This window comes from Semicossyphus pulcher, unplaced genomic scaffold, assembly GCF_022749685.1.
Source record: "Semicossyphus pulcher isolate SPU_LCO1_2020_fin unplaced genomic scaffold, fSemPul1.0.p SCAF_9, whole genome shotgun sequence".
Lineage (NCBI taxonomy): Eukaryota > Metazoa > Chordata > Actinopteri > Labriformes > Labridae > Semicossyphus > Semicossyphus pulcher.
The window spans coordinates 27,103,464-27,125,001 of NW_027211770.1; the positions used below are offsets into that span (position 1 = coordinate 27,103,464).

General features: G+C 42.5%; 1 protein-coding gene across 10 annotated transcripts in view; it reads right to left on the reverse strand.

Annotated features, from left to right (window-relative positions):
- syngap1b (synaptic Ras GTPase activating protein 1b) overlaps positions 1-21,538 on the reverse strand; it is a 188,236-nt gene that overhangs the window by 101,935 nt on the left and 64,763 nt on the right. For all 10 annotated transcript variants that reach the window (XM_069656052.1, XM_069656051.1, XM_069656044.1 and 7 more), the window contains exon 3: positions 8,574-8,679. In XM_069656052.1, coding sequence (XP_069512153.1) covers positions 8,574-8,679 — 106 coding nt within the window. The remainder of the gene's footprint in view (positions 1-8,573; positions 8,680-21,538) is intronic.

The window sequence follows — 21,538 nt, forward strand, 5'->3', positions numbered from 1 at the left end:
CGATCATTTGGTGCATGTCATCCCCCACTCTCTCCTCCCCACATTTCAGTCCATTTAAGGCAAAAAGCCCCAAAAATAATCTTAAAAACAGAAAAAAACTAATGTTGGTGTCAAAAGTACCATAAAAGCAACCTCTCCCTGACAGGACAGCTGCCGAACAAATGCAACGGCAGAACTGGAATCCCCCTAGAAGAGTATTTCTCAACTGGTCTCGCCTCAGGACCCACCACCAGCTCCTTCATGACAACTCACAGCCCACATTTCTGAAAGGTTTCACTCGAGTTTGGGCCTGAGAAGAAACACAACATCGCAGTGCAGTTTCAGCTTCACAAGCACAACCCGCACACACACACAATTCATTCAATTATCCGCCTTTTTTCAAGAGAATAAACTCAAAAAGTGCATAATAAAATTAAACAACTGTAGGCCTCATCAAGTTTCAACAATGAAGCAGGTATTACCCAATCAGTGGATACATGGAGTGTGAACAAACTACACTACTACTGCACGTTATTGGACAACCATGTCCTTCAAAATAAAAGCGCAGCATCCACTTTGTTACACAACTTTTTTTCGAGCACACATCCGCGACACACTGAAAACAGCTTTTGGGTCCCGACCCACCAGTTGAGAAACACGGCCCTGAAATACCTGGATAGCTGCAGAACAAATGCAGCCAATAGCTGGCAAACAGGTGCAGCCGCCCACCCCACCCCCCCATCATTAGAACCGAAACTATTAGATATAGGAAAAGTACAATGTTACAGTGTTACAATTTCATTTAGCAGAAGCTTTTGTCCAAAGCAACATACATCTGAGATTTAGTACAACACAAGCAACGATCAAGACGGGAGGGAACAAAGTCAGTAAGTGCCAACAAACAGCTTCAAGTGCGATCGGACACTGGTGCCAACAGGAAGTGCATTTTTTTTTTTGTAATGATCATCATCAGCAACATAAACCACATCCTCAATGTCGTCATCATCAATGGCATCAATGTCATGAAGTGCAGAGAACCTGAAACTTGAGATGTTTCCAGGTTTAAGACAGATTCCAGGTCAGATTTTAAAAAAGGGCAGAGGACCAGGTCAAACTAGGAGGAGCTTCGCAGAGAAATAAAACCCAAGCTCTAAACTGTAAGTTACATTCCGAGCGTATTGTTGTATAGAATGTCTGTACACAGCAAACTCTTCTACATCAGATCCTGCCAGCCTCTTTTGCTCACCTTAGAAGACCTTTTTTAAAGAATGTTTTTATGAAGTGTTGGCGAGGTGTCCAGGCCTTCATCTGGCCCTTTTTGACACGACAGAACTACTTGCAGCTTTTGCACTTCCTGTTTTTCTGAATGTTCTGTCTGTAACTTTGTGTTGTTTTGCTGCGGCTGTCTTGACCAGGTCGCTCTTGAGAATGAAACACCATGTCTCCATGAGATAACCTGTCCAAATAAAGGTCATTATAACTAAAATAAAGAGCCCAGGCTTCAGCCAATACCGCGTCTCGTTTAGTCTGCGAAACACAAAGTTAAAACCGTGCATGAGCTGAGATTGCCAACATGTTACAGGTACAATATGGCAGCGTCTTAAGTGGATTTATCTAAATCTGTGCCTGAAATAAAGCTGTGTTTACTTTAAAGATGAAAAGGAAAGTTTGCCTTTAACACAAACTAAAATAAAGCAGAGATATCTTCTTTATCCCTTTGTTGTGAGATGACAGATTGGAATGACTCATGACGCTCGTCAACACTAACAACAGTGGAAAGTCTAACACCTTTTTTTTTCTGATGTGATTTCTGCCTTTTATTTATTGTTTAGTGTTTTATTCTCCTCTTTTTTAGAGGGAACAAGCAGCCGGAGGGAAAAGCTGAGTGGGAGAGTGGAGTGGGATGGTGTCAGGTCTGCGGTGCAGGGGGGGGGGTAACAGGGTAGAGGTTGGTGGTGAGACAGAATATGAAATGCAGGAGGGGGAGAATGACAGGAGAGGGTTAGAAGAAGGTTCAAAATCGAGTATACATGCTGATGCTGATGCTGCATTATTTATATTTAAGGCTGGGAAAAGAAATCTTCGAAAAAATACAACATCCGCACTTCAATGCGCTCCTAACAATACTGTATGAAGGTCACGCTTTGTAAAGGGCACAGGGACAATTCCTCGGCTGAGCGTGTTCATCACAAAGGTCCGCTGAGCTGAGAAGTCTAAAGGAACGTGCGAGATCCACAAGGACAAACCGAGGAGACATCGCCTTATGTTTAAACCGCTGTTGCTGAAAAACTATCGAGCCGAACTTAACAACCAATCAGCTTTGCAGTGCCACGTTTATTTTTCCCCTCCCTGCGGCGAAGTCATTCAGATAATAAGGTTTCTCTCAACAACAGAGCCGACGAGATGAAGTCAATTTACAACTTGAACACAAAACATTAAAGGCCAAATTCATTAATAGGGATTATCTCGTTGCATTTTGGAGAGGTTAATGAGGGAGAGAGTGTTTTCATTTTGTTTGCCCAATGTGCATCCAACTACAGCTACATATATTAAAGTATGGAGGGCTGTTCATCTCATAATGCGATGGAAATTAGCTGGAAAGTGTCCTCAATTTACTGAGCTGTCCTGATCTTTAAATTACAACACTGTCATGCTATCAATTTACGGAGCGACTCTTACTGTCCTCCTTCATGATGGCTACTGCACGGCAAGTTCAAGATGTACCTGCTTGAAACTGGATGATTGTTTGGCCTCCGGCAGCTTTCTCAAGACCCGCTCATCTAAACAACTTCACACTTGACACTGACCTTCAGAGGGTCCAGCACAAAACATCCACCAAGCGTGGAAACTTGGTGTTGGGAAAATTGAATAAACATCTTTCTATCGCCGAATGAGGTAACACAATGGTGACTGGGCCTCTGGCCCACTGATGAAAGCCTTTGCATTTGCAGTATTACAGACTGGGTGTCTGTGGCGACTTTCACGGAAAAAATCACAAGCAGCGCCCAGTTAGTGACGCGTTTTCCATCAGCCAGCAGTGGTTGGTCTGCCAACCAACTGTAGGCGGAGCTAAGCGGCTGCTTTTCTGGTCTCTGCAAGTGTTGCGAGTAAACAGTAATCTACTATGGCTGAACAAACAAAGAAAAGATGGATGACTACAGATACAACTTCAACAAGAAGTGAAAATCCAAAGAAAAAGAAACAAACTCGACACTTAGATGAAGGAAACAGTCTAAAAAGGAAAGTTTTACAACCAGAGCCAACCTTGGACGTCACACATGCAACACTGTCTGGATATCTGGATATCTAAGAAGTGTGCTCCCGCAGTTACCGTTTAACGCCAAAGAGAACGAAACTGAGATCTTCGAGATTAAAACTTTATGAAATTAAAATTAAACAGTATAAATCCAGACAAGTCTTTAAGAGTGAACAGTTTATGACCTTCAATTCAATTCTTGTGTTTGGTCTCTGTAAATAATATAAGAGTACAGTCTACACCTGCTCTATATGTACAGGGTCATGACAAAACTATTGCTGTTATTTGTATAAGAAGCACTTCTAATACTTTTTTTTCACCTAAAAAAGGAGCTGCGACCAATATACCAGTATAAAATGCAGAGAGAGGTTACATATCTTCGTCAAGAACATGCGCCGTCATGATCCCCAGTGCAGCCGCCATTCTCACAACACTCAACGTTACGGTAGGCCGAGCTCAACTACCGCACAGGTAGCTAGCAGGATTGCAAACTCGACATGGTGAAAACAGATGGTAGGCTGTAATTTGTGTTTTGAATGTTTTTCAAATGAAAAAAAACAACAACAAAAAAATGTTGTTGAAATAACTTACACGTTTCTATTAATAAATAGCAAGGATTTTACGGTAGAATAAAAACAGATCGACTGATTGATTGATCAGTCAAACACATCTCAATCCTAGTTTTTTGTCCTTCATGTCCGCGTTCTTCTCTCTCTGGTGTTTTATCTGAATGAGGCTTGTGCCTTTGTCTCACTCAGCTTGTCGGAGCATTAAAGCCCTGCCCAACAGTCATGTGACAGTTTTTATTGTGTTGATTATTACACCACTTTATCAGACACAGAGCTGAGGGACTCGGTGTTCACATATTTATTAAAAATGTACTGAATGTGTCCCTCGTCCAAAATATTTCTCACACAACACGGCCCTTGGGCCGTTCTTGTTCAAATGGCACCTGTTGGGAGCGGGACCCGTCCTTCCAAACTTCAAACGATACTGCACTTCACTAAGACCTCAGCAGAACGCCCGCCAAGTGTGAAGCTGCTCGGATCAGTGGTTGTTGAGTAGAGACAAAAGCCAACCCCTGTATGTTTTCTTTTAATGCACCTTTTTGATATCTTTCTCATCCAAAAAAACGTCACATTCAACACTGCACCCAGATCCTCTGAAACACACCCACTGCTGTAAAGTCGATCGGATGAATGGTTCTTTAGGAATGTGAAGGACAGACAGGAAGAAAGAAAGCAGACTTTAGAGTTACAGATCCATTGTTGAACTGTTAGATCTTCTGCGGAATACAAACAGAGCTGCTTCATCGTTATCCAATTAATATCAAATATGGGAACAGCCTCCAAAATGCTGAATGGTTTCTAATCACAATGCTGCGAAATTCATGAACTTATCAACTTAAAAACCATCAAAAAGCTAATGTAACATTTCATTTCGGTGAGTCAGTACAGTGAATATTTCCATCAGTATTTCTGCAGTCCTGCAGAGCAATGTGCTCGTACCACACGTTAAATAAACACGAGGAAAGAAGTTTTTTTTGTGTAGTTAAGGAAAGTCATTTTCTTCTGTCACAATCATGCAAAGTTAATTAAGCCTCGTATTTGCATAAAATGCTTATGCTGCTCTGTAATTATCCGGCAAAATTAATGTCTTCATTATACGTTAATTACCTCCTTAACTTTTAAATGTTTTCTGGAACATTAAAGGTACACAGAAGTGAATGAAAAGGGAAAATTAATGTGTGTGCGTGGCTTGATGTGTCGTGGCAGCAACAGAGGAGAGAGGAAAAAACCTACTGAGGCATTATGTGTTTGACTAATCGCTGATCGACTGTAGAGCCCCATATCCTCCATCAGAGCGTGTCACTACATCAGGTATCCAGCTGGGGTTGTTGTCAGATGTCTACATTCATCAATATCGATTGAAAAATGCACTCTTTACTCCACTTATGAATAGGGAATCAAGGCTGATGTATTAATGTTGTCACAAACACACTGATGGGCGTTTGGCAGCCGCGGTTTAATCTCCGCCTGGCACACGAGAATATTCTGAACCGTCACAATTTGATTCCGTTGATAATAGCGAGGTCACGTCTTTCAATTTTCTGGAAAGACGCAATTCATTCATAATTTAAGAGAAGAATGAATGCTCCAGCATGTTTCCAAAATGTGCTGAATGTGGGCCAAGTTTAGAAGTACATGAACACCCTAAAAGCACACTGAATCCAATTATCTAAATAAAGAGAGACAGATAAATCAGTCTGAGACTCAACCTCAGCCTATCCCTGCCAAGTCCCTTCACTTGGGGGTAGAACATGACTCTCATACTGATCGCCAACACTGACTGACGTTTCTTAAATGGCATGAATTGTATGGAATTTTGTTATAGTAGGTTTCCTACTACTACTGCAGAGGTGACACCCTAAACGCTGCTCTGAGAGAGTATAAAATATTCTGCTATTAATATGGATGCCGTATAGTAATGCATGTCCCTTCACTGTTAGGTGTAGTTGAGGTTTGCTAACGCTAAAAGTCGGTTGAATTTTAAACTGAGACTGCACTGGAACAAAACCTCTCACTACTGTTACCCCTCTCTCACCAGCTGCTAGTTAGCTTAGCATAGCAAATTAACCTGCAGGATCTGGAGAGATGACATTTAGTTATGACATAAAGCATGCCGACTTTAAATCCTTTGAGACATGCTAGCAGTTTCCCTTTGTTTTCTCGCTCATGTGCTAACTTAAAGGAGCAGTTCGCTCCTGGAAAAAGCCACTGTCAGTCAAAGCTGGTGTTCTCTGTAATCGATAGAAGTAATAATATTTGAAATTGCCGCCATAGCTGTGGAGAAAGTTGTACAAACAGCTTGTGGTTTCGCCCATTCTACATTCCTACAACACCCAGCATGCATTGAGCCCCTCCCTCTGAGAGGAACGGCCCAGCGAGAGACGCTGGAGTGAAATACTACTGTTTAGCTGCAGGCAATGGCTCAGAACGGGACAGAATCCGATATACGACGAGAATATACCGGTGGATCGTCTAAAAACCTTGGGGTCTGCAGTCTACATTTCAAGCCGACGATTTGAAACGAGACATGACATCAGAGGCGGGCGTCTTAGATTGAGGAAGTGAAGTTTTGCAAGTTCCCTGGCCTCTGCCAGAAAGTATTTTTCTAAATGTTTAACACATTTTTTTAGACTTCTTGGGTGCAATCTCCACTTTTTCTAATCAACTCAAATAATCACCAATCAGACTAAACGTTAAAGGGACAGTTCAGATTTTTTGAAGCAGGGCTGTATGAGGTACTTCAATCAACATTAAGTGTACTATGTACAGTAGATAACAGTCAGTACAGCCCCTGTTAGGAGAAGCTGGCCGGAGTTCCTACACGGAAGCTAAGTGCCGCATCGTCGCAGACGGCGTCAGGAGTACCACGGACTTCAGCCACTTAGGTGCAACATATAAACAAACATGCCAGTTTAATTGAACATGCTGTCACCAATTTACATTGGCGTCAGACAGCCCCTTCCCTCAGCACTAAGTCTTACTCTGCACAACGGCCCTGTAGGTATACCTACGTATGCAGTTCACAGTATCAGATCAGCTGTTTGGGTCAGCGGTGTGTAGAAGAGACAACAGATAAAAGAAAATACAAGATTGTGAAAACGACAAAGTGCCGTTCATGGCGGGGACGAGAGGACATTTTTTTCCTACACATGCCGTTATGTGTATGATGCCGTATGTCAGCTTGGTCAGAAAGTGCTAGCACAGACTGAAATCAAACTTCTGAAGATAGGTGCTTGTTTTTTTTCCCCGGACTGTTCGAACAAAGAGTGTCCTGGTTACCTTATAGATTACACCGAGATCTGTTGAGTGATAATGCTGTTAGATAGCGGTGGCTAGCTCTGCTGAATGTAAACACCAACACTGAGACAACTCCACGTCTGCAAAGCCAACGCTGAATAATCCAGCGACACTAACTATGTGACAAAAGTCTGAAAGTTGCACCCTACCAGTTCAGAACAAACAGATGATGTAATGCACCTTTACACAATGACTCATTACACTATCTTGGCGGACACTAATCGCTTATTCAAAGTGAATTAGTATCGTCATTAAACCTTCATCAGCTTGGTGTTATATGTCAGGGATTGTATTAAATAGGTCATGTGCCTCCCTGTGGACTCCATCTCCGTCTGTGGCCTCATGACAACCTCCATTTGCTTTTTTGTTGATCTGATAATTATTAATTGCCTGGAGCCCATTAATCTGCTGCTTGGGTGTCGTCACCACAGACGCTCCATAATAGTGTCAGTGCATTACGGCCTGTAGCGCAGCATGCTAACATATGCCAATGTGTTTATAATACGCATACACATGGGTGATGTGAAGTGGCATTGCTCCGTCAGCAGATGTCAAAACTTGGAGGGGACCATGTCAACCGATGTGTCAGTGCTTTGACCGCTCCGAGGTCAGAGAGTCCCTCATAAGGAAACCGAGGGAAATATTTATCCAGATGAATCAGCACAACTGTTGAGGTGGCAGCGACGGCAGATTCATAGACAGAAGACGTCGCGAGGGAGGCCCTTAAAATAGCTGAGCGAGACGGAGAGGTGGAGGGTGACAGAAGAGGGAGAAACTGAGCGGGACATTTGTAGAGAGCCGAGAGACTGAGTCAGGCAAAACAAACAGAGGGAGAAAGCTATCTGACGGTCAGTTTCACGGAGTCCGAGGAGAGTCAGAGAGGACAACACAGCAATACAAAGCAGAGAGGAGACAGAGACAGAAGAGGCGACTGTGACATAAACATCTACATAAACTGAGGAAGAAAAATGGACCTAAAAGATATGTATGATGATCAACATCACCACTAAAAGATAAATGACCCAACCTGACAAAAAGATAGCGAGACAAAGTCGAGAAGAAAGAAAAGAGCTGCCTTAAACTCTGATCAGATTGGATGCTTTTATCTGCCCTCAGATGCAGACTGCTGCTGGGAGCGTTGTTGGTAACAGAAAGAGTAATGGCTCAAAGGATGCAAAGAGCTTTACATCACTGTCGTTGCTATGCAACTGTCCCATTATTTTAACCAAGATTACCCGAAGTAATACAGACAATGATGTGTTTTAAAACCAAATTGAACAAGAAGGAAGAGAAGTGGAATAAAATTGAGACGCATCCAGAGAGTCAACCAGAAATTTCTCCATAGAATAAGGAGCGTTTGTCCTTGAGGTGTTTTGATTTCATTCTAACAAAGAGGAAATAACTGTTGGTTGAACCTTGATTAAAATCAGTATATTTTGGAAGCAAAGCTGCTTAAAGGTTTGTCTGCTCACCCATCTCGGGATGGTGCCTTCCCTCAACAGGAACGCTGACTGTCCGCCGCAGCAGCTTGTTCCTGTGGGACTCTGAGCGCCTCTCGCGCATCAGCAAAGGGTGTACCTGCACAGAGAAAGAGAGAGAGAGAGAGAGAGAGCACAAGGTCAGTACTTAAACACGCACTCCTGAAGTACAGCATCCTGTTCTGCACAGAATACAAGCACACAAGAGGTGCACACTCTTCTTCTCTCAGTGAAGAACCGTCGTGTTCACATTGTTCTTAATAAATAACGGCAAAAAATGTAAGAGCAGTTCAGAGCACATTTTATGGCCAGAGAAGCCTTTTTGAGGAGAGTAGACTGAAATTATTAAACTGGCTGATAACAATTGGACAAAAGAGCAAAATGGACATTAAAGGTACCAGAAAGGGAAGAGAAATCATGAATTAACTGATCAACTTTTGACAGAAGCATACAAACAAATCTCTGGTTCTTTTTTGTAGGTTTCATTGAAAACAACATTTCTCCCTACTTCCAAATAAAAGATTGTTATTTAGGTCTTTTATGTGCAGAAAATGACGACCCAACATATGATTTTTTTTGCTTTACAGGTTCAGGATTATGTTAGGAAGGACACTACACTTTTTGCCAGTCCAAGTATCTCTTGTATAGAGAGGCAGCTTTTTTTTACAACAGCTGGCTCTACAAGCACTTTCTATACCTTGTTTAAAGAATATGACACTACAGGGACACTTCATGTGAGGGAAACGTGGGGAAAAGAACTTTAGAGATAACAGATGATGACTGGTCTTATGCCTGGAAGAGCGCCCGCACCTTGAGTGTCTGTAATAGAGTTAAATCAATTAAACACAGAGCATGCATCTCCCCTTCTCAACGTAATAAGTTCAATGCGGGCCTTTCTCCACTATGTTCCAAGTGCAAAACAGAAACGGGTAGTCTCACCCATTGCCTGTGGTATTGCAGTAAAATACAGATGTTCTGGCAGACTGTAAAGGAATGAATATGATCTTGGCAGCTGACCTAAATGTTGACCCTCGACGTATGCTACTCGGGATCTCGAGCAGACGTCCTATTGATAAATATAAAGCAAAGCTGTATGATATGTTGACATTCTGTGCACGGAAGTGTGATCTTTTAAACAGGATCGCTCAGAAGGCCCCATCCAAATCTCATGGATGGGAATATTATCATCCAGTATGTAGCTAGCTGTGTCCCAATCCACGGGCTGCAGCCTTCGAAGGAGGCGGTCCACGGAGGACGCTCCATTCACAGCCTGCGTAGACGGTTAAAGCCGAGCTGAAATGAGACGGTCTGGTCTACCTTTGCGTCACCAAATACCGCTCCTGTTGCCAAGCAACAGGTAGCTAGTGGGCTAACTAGCTAGCATAACTAATGTTGCTTAAGTTCACCTATTATTTTAAAGATAATTTTTTTCAAGGGCCCTTTCGTTTTCTTTAACATGTGTAGCACTAGCTATTAGACTGAGTTGAAACCAAAAACGTTTACATTTTAAAGTGTATTCCTCGGCCGTTTAAAAGTCCGTCATATCGTTAAAATTGCTGCGCAATGCATCTCGGGATTACAGTGGGCTGCGAAGGATGCACCCGATGGATCCTCCGCGGCGGGGGAAACGGAGGACACATTTGTCTGAAGGAGCCTTTGAATTGGGACAGCCTTCGACACGCTTCTGGGACGCATCGGCCTTCAAATACAGCCTTCGAAGGCTGCAGCCGCTGGATTGGGACACAGCTTGTGTCTCTGAACTATTTGACATGCCTGGTCCAGTCTAAGGTCCAGGGTCACCGCAGAATTTGGGAGCCTTTCCTCTTGTACACAGGCCTCAATATTTCTGTTATTATTTCCAGGGGTTATGCTTGAGCCCCACTTGCCTTGCCTTTTTACTTTTATCTTGTACCTTTGCCCTGCCTGTGCTGATGTTTGTGAGCCGAGTGGTGTGTTCTTTGTCTAGTGTAGTGTATTAGATCTTTATCTGATTTGTTTGCTTTTTATTTATTTATTTGTCTTTTGCTGGTCTGTTTGTTTGTTTTTCTTCTATTTCTTTCTCCTTTTATGTGTATTTTTGCGATGTTGTTTATGCAAAAAAGAAAATCAATAAATATATTGTTAAAAAAAAAAAAAGATAACCAAAGATGATTTTTGGAGCTTGAATAATGCAAGAAAACAAGTGAATTTTCATGTTTAAACAACAGAAATCTAATGTTTTAACTTAGGAAGAGTTCAGAGATCTCTGCATGCATCCACCAGCCTGTTGTGTGACATTAGGCGGCTCTTTGTTCGATGTTCTTGTGACAGTCCATCTTCCTCTTGATCACATTCAGGTTTTCAGTGGGGTTCACATCTGGATTGGGCTGACCATGACATATAGAGAGAGATGCTGATTTAAGGAACATTTGGAGCGGTCTCTTAACTTTTTCCGGAGCTGTGTATGAATGTTAATGTTGGGTCAGATGCAACCAACGGGCTTCCACTTGCATCACATTCTTTAAAGTCTTAGCACAACATTCAACAAAAGTAAAACAGAGAAAGGCTGACATGTTCAGACGCAAAACAAAATTCAAAAAAATTGTAAGATACCCTCAGCAGCAGTTCATTGTGTGATTGTGTGATACATCACTGCTGATATTGAGGAACTGAAGACAAAAAGAAAAAAAATGTATACAGAAAAAATAAACCACATTTCACAGCTCTGCCACATTCGGCCCCACAGTCCCTGAATTCATAAAAGTGTGACTTGAGGGAAAATAAATGGGCGAATGTGCCACACTAATCAGCAACACTGGTCTGTTCGAAACATCACAGCTCCGCTCAGAAAATATACTGTAAAGTACAGAGCTATAAATCTTGACTGAACACCAAAGCTGGTACTTTGTTGGCACTGGGCCCCAAAACACCAACAAAATCACACAGAAATAAAAAGTGACTGCAGAAGTATGTGATGAGTTTTCTTTCAAAATAGCACAGTGATGAAGTGATAGATGAAAGCTGGGCTGTTGTATAAGACTGCACTAGTTTTAGCTAGGTTTACTGAATAAACTGGCAAACGAGCGTATGGAGCTTTTAAGTCTCTTTCAGCTGATTGGTTTTATAGCAAAACACATTTTGGCGCTTATAAACCAAGTTTTCATCAGCAGCAGGCAGCTGTTTATGACAAACAAGCCAAGATTAATCCACCGAACCCGACCTGCCAAACACCAAACAGCAGCACAAAAGATAGGGAACAAATCAGCTGCATGGCAATCTAAACATTCAGATACTCATCTCAGGAGATGATGATTACAAAAGCTTGACCTAAAAGCCTATAAATGTTGCTTTGGGTAGCCTTCGTATGCAAATAGCCAATTATGTGTTAATACATTAGCTGCTACCAAATGTGTAATTGATAATGCACTCCATGGTGCAACTACACCAATGCAATGGAGCACAACACATTCTATTCATGTAAGGATTAAAATGTCCAGTTTTAGGTTCAAACATGCAGCAAATGAAACTATATTTATGTTTATTACTGAGGTCATAGTTTGTGTTGTTGTTGTCCTGGAATGCACAATATTGAACTGTGATTCTAACACCCTCCACTGTCTATTTGTTTGTAAATGAGGTGTGCAAAACATTTAAAACACCTCTTGATATTATGAAGCCCAGTTGGTGTTCACTCCAGCGGAGTTTTCACCTGTTTAGGCCTATAAGCTTAATCCAAAAGGCAACTGAAGTTCTTGAAGATGTTTCACTTCTCATCCAAACTTCAAGTTTAACCAAGTCCAGTTGCCTTTTGGATTAAGCTTAGAATTACCATCACCTGGATGACTCCATTTCTGGACACGATCTCAAGGCACAGCTGTAGGGAGGAGTGTCAAATCTGGGGATGTCAGAATTGCATCTCTACTCTTTGCAGATGATGTGGTTGTGTATGCCTCATCAAACTGTGACCCTCTGCATGCTGCACTGGGCCAGTTTGCAGTTGGTTGTCAGGTATTGGGGGCAGAGGCTAAGCACTTCCAAGTCTAGGAGGCCATGGATCTCTGCTGGAGGTGGTGGAGTGCTCCCTCCCTCAAGCAAAAGAGTCCAGTTAGTCTTGGTTTGTTCATACGTAAGGGTTAAAGGTATAGTGAGATCGACAGACTGGAATGGTGCAGTATTGCAAGGGTAAGACCAACCTATTTTGGTGATGTGGGAGCTGAGGCAGCTTTGATTTGCTCGTTAATCCACTTTCCGACCCTTACCCTATGATTGTGAGCTTTGGGAAGAGATCGAAGAGATTGCGGATACCAGAGGGTGGCTGGAAAAGGATAAGGAGTTCAGAAATCCCGAGAGAGCTCTGAGTAAAGCTGCTGGTCCTTCAAATTGAAAGAAGGTTATTGAGGCTGTTGGGGCATCTGATATGGATCCTTCCTGGCATCCTTCCTTTGAGAGTCTTTCAAGCACATCTAACTATTAGGAGACCATTGGGTAGACCCTGAACCAATGGAGGGATCTAGCTTTTGAATTCCTTAGGATCCCCCTTGGGAGCAGTTGTATGAAACTGCAGGGGACAGAGATATCTGGACTAACATGCTTAGCCTGCTGCCACCATGACTAGGACCCGGATAGACGGGGAAAAAAGGATGTATGGAGTTGAACAACTCTGCTACTACAATCTTAATAACAAACATGTGGCTCGAGTAGTACCTTTTTAACAGTGATAAATAAAAACTGAACCATATAAGCTTTGTAGAGGTAGAAATTATTGCTGAGCTGTTGTGTTGGATTTCAGTAGATTTTACGAATGTATGTTCTCCCCTTGCCTGCTTGGGTTTTCTCCAGGTACTCCAGCTTTCTCCCAAAGTCCAAGAACAAGCCAGTTAGGTTGATTGGCATCTCTAAATTGATGTGATCGTGTTAACGGCTGTCTGCCTCGATGTGTCAGCCCTGTGATTGATTGGCGACCTGTCCAGGGAGTTTGCCGCCTCTCGCCCAAAGTCAGCTGTGGCTGGCTCCAGCCCAGTGTCCCTCTAAGGATAAGCAGTATAGCTAATGGATGGACCTAATAACGTGGCCTCTGAGTGTTTATGTAATGAATGTGGAGGGTTTTTTGCAGTAGGTTGTGGTGTTCTTATGCACCCAAGTGGCCAAAAAACCCATTAATGCAGCTGTAACAAATGCTGAATAATGGATTCAAAGTGACCAACATGGATATAGGTGTAGTCCTTTGAAATGGAACTGGAGCCACTGTCCTCTATGTATCCTTACTGATACAAAGTCACTGAGTCTGTGGAAATGATGCAGCCTTCTTTGTGCTCTGATACAATACTGCTGTGCCTTTGAGAGTGTCCTATTGAGACTGGCGTCTCACAGAAATGCAACATCGGGACATAAAAGAGACGGTGCGAACACACAGAGACAGTGTCAGAAGGTGGGACTAACTGCAGCGCAGCGCAGGATAGTGCAGCCTGGGGGGCTTTGGGGCGAAGCCAACAACAGTGAAGGACACTGGCAGGTCACACTGAGCCATATGTCCCACAAGACAACCGAGTGCCACTCACTCTAAAGGAGCTCTGTTAGGATGAAAACTGCCAGGGCGACGTTGCTGTGTGTGTTTTGTTCGTGTGTGCCAGAATCTTACTTGTATTCTGTATGTGCAGATGTGTGTCCATCAAAGCGAGGGCACATGAAAATTTAATGCAGGCCCCGCTCCTCTTCAAGCTACTAACCTTCTCCACTACCACGCTACAGCTACGCACACACACACGCTCATACACACACACATTTCTACTGCAATCATCTAGTTAGAGCAGCCGAGCAGAAGAATCCTCACATCATGTATCAGGATGCTGTTTTTATGAGTCTCTATATCCAATTTAATCAGGGACAAGTGTCATCAATCAACGGCCTATATGATTACTCTCTAATTTACTGCTCGTGCAACCAAAGTGCACACAACTGCATTGTAATACAGCGCCTTCCTGGTACCAACATATTGCTTGTGGTGATGAAATTACAGCACAACCTCCTCGATGAAAAATATATTAAGCTGCATCCATTCTTTATGAGTCCGGTGTGAGGATGCACAGAGTGTGTATGTTAATGTACTGACTCTCTCTGTTGTTGGGGTCAATTACATAACGAGGGGTTGAGCTGTTTATCAGGCTTTTTTAATCTTGTTAGCGGTGCGTCGCTCCGTCTTCCGCTCCTCTACTTTAACCCTGAATATCCTGGAATATACATTTGTGGATGGATCGTCTCAATGTTTAGCTTAAAACATTTATTGTATCGAGAAAAAGAAGCAAAAGGACTTAAATTCTCCAGGTCAAAATTTGCATTGGGCAAATACTTGTCCTCCAAAACCATGTCCTCCCCATCTTCTTATGACTGCAACAAGCTTTAAAATGAAGGAACTGCAACATGACAACACTGCACTCTGAGGCCTTTGAGTTTGTTAATTTGGAGAATTTATGTTTTTTTATTTCATTATTTCAGTCATACTTTATCACTCCACGCAGATTTATTTTACATGCAGAAATTTGAGGAGCGATGAGATCATATCTTAAACCCCCTGAGCCGGAGCCTGCAGGTGGATCCTGGGATGGTGGTGGGGCTGAAAGTGTGAGTGCAGTACCGGTGCAGGGCAGCGGTGGCAATGACAGAGCAGAGAGAGAGGCTGGAAATCTTGCCGCTTAAATAGATGCCAAATTGGGAGGAAGTGTTTGTCAGGTGTGGGGCGGCTGTGGCTCAGTGGTAGAGTTGTCGTGTCTCAAGTGGAAGGTTGGCGGTTCGATCCCTGACTGCTACAGTCACATGTCGAAGTGTCCTTGGGCAAGACACTGAACCCCAAACTGCTCCTGGTGGCATAGCCATTGGGTATGAATGTATAGATCATTAACTCTCAGATGTACGTCGCTTTGGACAAAAGCGTCTGCCAAATTAAATTGTAACACTGTAGGTGAAAGCTCGAGTTGCCTGCCTGGACTAGCTTATGAAATGCATTTACGTTCTTATTGTTTGTTGGTCCTGTTTGTACTCAAAATGCTTCAAAAAATTTTTCTTTTTTTTTTGCAGTTGCTATGAAGTCAAATTCAGTCAAACAAAAATTCAGAATGCTATATGCATTAAAAATGGTCGCCATTACTAAAATGAGTACCAAAGCTGTACGTCGCTTTGGACAAAAATGTCTGCTAAATGAAATTGTAACATTCTACTTTCAGTCCTCTATCATGATGTAAGCACTTTCATGTTGTGTAACATTTTTGTGTTTAAGAGTGTCTTTATCTATGTTTTCATGTTTACATTGCTTTATATTTTATGTATATATTTATTTTAATCATGTTTACTCTCGGGCTGCACGGTGGTGCAGTGGTTAGCTTTGTTGCCTCACAGCTAGAGGGTTGCTGGCTCGAATCGGTTCAGACGTAGGGGGTCTTTGTGTGTTGAGTTTGCATGCTCTCCCTGTGCATGCGTGGGTTCCCTCCGGGTACTCAGGCTTCCTCCCACAGTCCAAAGACATGCTCGTTAGGTTCAGTGGTGACTATAACATTTTCCGTAGGTGTGAATGTGAGCGTGAAAGGTTGTTTGTCTCTACGGCGGTGTTCAAAATGCCGTACTACATGCTACATACTGCGTTCGGCGGGAGTATGTAGTATGGAGGGGCTTTTTAAATTTATTTCGCAGTATGTTACGCCAGGCGTAAGTAAACAATAACCGGCACTTCTTTAGCTATAGCGCCCCCCTCTGCTGGAATGCTGCTGCTGTCCGTCCTTTCAACTGCTGCTGTGACATTCCAGCGCTTTGCATTGTGGGATACAGTAGGCGAGGTAGACTGGTCCGATGCATACTGGAGATTTTCTCCGAATCAGTACGACATCCGGGTTTTTTTGGCATACTGCACATTTTGCTTTTGCTTGCATACTGCATACTACATTTTGACCACATCAGTACGTCCTGCTAGTATAGTACGGCATTTCGAACACAGCATATGTGTCAACCCTGTGATTGACTGCCGATCAGTCTAGGGTGTAACCCCACCTCTCACCCAATGACAGCTGAGATAGGCTCCAGCCTCCTCGCGACCCTGAACAGGATAACGGTACAGACGATGGATGTATGTTTACTCTGTAAAGAACTTTGCTTCTGTCTGTGATAATGCAAATCAACTTGCACTACATAAAGCATACTGGAAATTGCAATATAGATCTTTTTTGCAGATCTTTTGAGAAGCTGCCTTCAGATTAGATAACAGAAATATGTTTTCCTTTTTCAGCTATTCAGAGAACAAAGTACGCGGCAATAAAAGGTCTGAATGCAAAATAAAGTTTACGTGAAAAAAAATATCCCTTACCTTCCTGTTAAATGATTTGCAGCACTACTTAGGATGAATGAACATACCAGAGATACAAAAGGGAAAGAAATCACGGTACAAAAGGGAAAAGCAAATGTTTTTATATCAGCATATTGTCTAATGAGAATATCCCTCACACCACAGTGAAATTATTAGACACCCAGCTTCACTCTTCATTCAGCCTCTCCTTAGTGCATCCTGCTTTAATTTAAATCCAAGTCCTGTCAGTGCACACAGCTTTTCTCTAACCCTCTTTTAATTCTCCCTGCCAGATTAATGTAGGAAACAGCAGCGCAGAGTGGCCGAGCACTCTGTTCATCTAATTGAATATGTTTTAGTGCCACTGACTAACAGTAAACCTGAATTAACCTCGCATTCTATGAACTCCTTATTGATCAGGAACGCGGATAAAGACACGGCAACAGACTGCAGCTTCACTGCGACCATGTTGGTTTACAGTGTTTCTAAATATACATCGGTGGTAAGTAAAGTGGTTTCATAACGGCTGACTGAGCGCGGTGCCAGCTCTGACTCCATGAGAAAGGATTCAGGAGGCGAGTATGGAGGAGTAGCAAACTCAGACCCCAGGTAATCACGCTGAATGGTTTTGCGGTTATTGAAGGAATAGTAGTGATTTTCAGCAGGGTTAAAGTGATGCTTCTTTCTGTCCACATTTTCAGCAGTTGCCATGGAATCCGGAGGAGACAAATGGGCTGCGTTTACTTCTATCTACAGTGCGAGTTGTGAGACGGTTACAAAATACATCTTTGGAAAGCAGAGGAAGAGGTTTCTGTCTTTTCCGAACGCACAAACACCTTCATCTCTTTCTTTTTGACGAAGTAAGAGCTGAATAACACGAGCTGCACATGAAAAGAGAGAATCGCATTAAATCCGCGAGTCTTAAAAAGTTAAATTCTCGACAAGCCGTCCAGATGTCAACGCCACCCAAATACAAGGAGCTAAATATGGTAATTTCACTTAATCACATCTACTTGAACAAGAACAAGCCCACTCACACTCTCCCCTACTGCCGCCCTGCCCGCTGCAATTCATCACTGACAACTTGACTCGCAGAAAAAATACCCAGAATGCCTTCCTACCACACAAGAGCCCACCAAGAAGCATCCCACTTCTCCTTCCAGCGGGGGGGGGAAACACCTGGCAGCTATTCAGCTCTGCGTGTGGCTGGATTTAATTGGTCAGATGTCGCAGAGTCTGCAGCTGGAAACATGACATAACAGCGGCTCTGGGGTCGCCATGAGTGGGCGCAGGGAGCTGGCAGGCCTGCACTCAGCACCCACAGAGAGGCAGCAGCATTAGGCCAGCACACTGACTTTTTGCCACTTCGGATGGTGCACTTATACATCATTTTAAAGGGACTATTTAATTTAGAAGCAATATAGCGCTTTTAAAATAGCCTGGAAAAGGCCTGGCGTGGTGCCATTCAGAAGCCGCATGATCAATTACCCTCCACTGGACGGAACAAAACACACACTGACGAGTCTTAAGGCGAGGGTAGTTGTGCTTTAAAATACCGAGGTATGAAGAGCCTTACAAGTGGCTCAGCTCAAAATGTAAATCTTAATCCTTAGAGTGGTGCTTGAGGAGAAGGCCACAGGGTCATTAGAATCAAAATGGCTCCGCTCAGTAGGAATCTAATCAACACATTTCTGACGTCTCTTGACGTGAATATATTAAGCACAAATGTATAACTGATTACTTTTACCCAGTAGCCACAGCTGGAAACCAACAAAGACAAGTTTTCAGTGTTCTTTTTACTTTGGGTTGTTTGTCCAAGCTAAACATGCCTGTAAACTGTTGCTGTATTATCTACTTTTCTTGTCTTTTTTTGAGCCTTCATTGGATTTTTATTTTCAATTAATCAGTTGCTTATTTTCTCCTTAAATCAATCAGATGTTTGGTCTATGAAATGTCAGAAAATGTTAAAAAATGTTTGTCTGTGTTTCCAAAAGATGACGTCTTCATGTATTTTGTTTCAGTTTTTCAGTTTACTGTAACAGAAGAATAAATGGACCAGATAAACTTTCACATTCAAGAATTTTAAAGCAGAGAAGTTGCACCTTTTTTTAAATACATAACTTGATCACTAAAGGGCGCCGGTTTAGCTCAGCGGAGCCATGTTCGACCCCGGCCCTCTGCCATTTGCCGAAGGTCATCCCCCCTCTCTCTTTCCTCATGTCCGGCTCTATCCACTAGCTGCCAAATAAATCAGAAATACTGTATTTACCCCCCGGGGGGGAAATTCGGGCGCTTCTGTTGCTCTGATACAGAGAGAAGCATGAAGAAATATCTGGCATTAAATAGAAATATAACAAATTTGCATTTTATATACAATAAAATAAGAAATAAAGATTAAATAAATAATTAAATTAAAGAGATTAAATGCTGAGAAGTGGATCCATGGTGATTTAATAAAAAAAGCCCCCCAAAAAATCCTTAAAAAAGGAGATACTTGAGTCCACCCATCCATGAACTGGGATTCCAACCAGGAACCTTCTGGCTGTGAGGCGACAGTGCTAACCACTGCACCACCATGCCGCCCTTGATTACTCAAAACAGTTTATCAATTACCAAAGGCGTGGCGATTGATAAACTGTTTTCATGTCACTGTTTACTCTTTGCTGTTTGTTTTGTGTGACAATACATTGGTTGTTTGGAGGTGAGAGTTGAGTAAATAACTTCTTCTGTCTGCAGGGAATATCTTGAAAATGAAGCTCTCCTTAAAACCAACTTATGTGTTGCTCAAGCGTTGATCAAATTTGGAATCTTTCCCTCAGAGCGATAAATATCCTTACAAAGTGTGGACAGTTTTTGGGAAGACATCTTGTTCTGGACCAAATGTTGGATGTGCAGACAGACCAGATGGATCCGACTCTAAGCGAGGGGAAAAAAGCTGTGACTGTCTTTACAATATTGAGCCTAATCATGCGTTCACAGATTTATACAAGCATCTCACTATTCAGACATTATCACCAGATGTTGCCGCTGGGCTTGACGGTGTAGCAGACATGACACGACGCAGCGGAGTTACACAGCAGAAAGTTTTTGCTGTAGTCTGAAAGAGTCATTCAAAGCCAAAAAGTAGAAGCTCGAGTAACGCTGCCTCATGAACTCGAGCATGGAGGAAGAGAGAAGCAGTCCTTTCAGTAGACCAGAGAGGAACACAGACTGTAGCGATGCTTTGTTTCCTGGCGAAAGTAAGAAGATTTTCGAAGTAGAAGAACTGAATAAAAGTGAAAAAAGAGCAGACTGAAAATTACTCACAATATGAAAGTAAAAAGAAGCCCTCTGAAGGGCATTTCTACCGCTGCTTCTGTGCAAAGCTAAATACATGTGCGTCATATTTGAAAGACTATTGAACTTAATCTTTGTAAATTGATATACGAGAGGAAGAAAACAATGAGCATTAACTACGTGATGTAAACATGAGTCGGAAGGGGAATGTCTTGCTCCGACGTCAGCTGCAGTGTTGCCTGGTTGACTTTAATCTGTCGTGACAACTTCTGCCTGTTGATCAAGGACGCTGCATTCACTCGACGCCTCTTCTCCTCCGTTAAAGCTTCTCTCTCATCTGTTTTGACTGTATATGTCTTTTACGATGTTTTGTCATGTCTGCTGTGGGTGATGTGCAGAGGTGGATACACCAGGAAATCATGCTTTTTTTAATGTGTCATTGACCCCGTTACTAAAGCTGGTATCAGTCCTGGTGTTGGGAAGGTGGAGTGCAAATTTAACCAAAATAAAAAATAATCATTCTCAACAAGTCTGTCTTGAAAATGTGAGGAGTAGAAAGTCCCTATATTTGTGTTGATATGCAGGTAGTAGGTTTCCACTGAATGAAGCCTTAGCTTGACGCGGCAACGATTCCCTCGTTTGTACTCCACACCAAAAAATCCACAGGACGGCTCGGTAAAAAGTTTAACTGTCGACTTAGACAAAATAAACAACTGGTACAGAAAAATTGTCGAGTTATCCAAAACAGAGAGATAAAAAAACCATGACAACTGCCATTGTGACGTTTCAGCGCTTTGCATTGTGGGATACAGTAGGTGAGGCAGACTGATTTTTTCCGAATCAGTACAACATCCGGGTATTTTTGGCATACTGTACATTTTGCTTTTACTGCATACTACATTTTGGCCACATCAGTACGTACTGCGAGTATAGTATGGCATTTTGAACACAGCCATTGCCACCTACCTACTAGTGACATTTTATGCTTTTAAATAAACCACATACATTATAAATGTAAGGAATCAAACGCTAAAAGTGATAATCTCCAAGATTTTCATTTAAATAAATGTCTGTTAAGTCTCTATCTATTACTGAATGAGGTAACACAGAGGAAAATCACAAGCGGCGCCCACTTAGTGACGCGTTTTCCATCAGCCAGCAGTGGTTGGTCTGCCAGAGAGGGTAGGCGGAGCTAAGCGGCTGCTTTTCCGCTCTCTGCAAGTGTTGCGAGTAAACAGTAATCTACTATGGCTGAACAAACAAAGAAAAGATGGATGACTACAGATACAACTTCAACAATAAGTGAAAATCCAAAGAAAAAGAAACAAACTCGACGCTCAGATGAAGCAAAGGAAAGCGACCGTCCGCGAGGAAAATA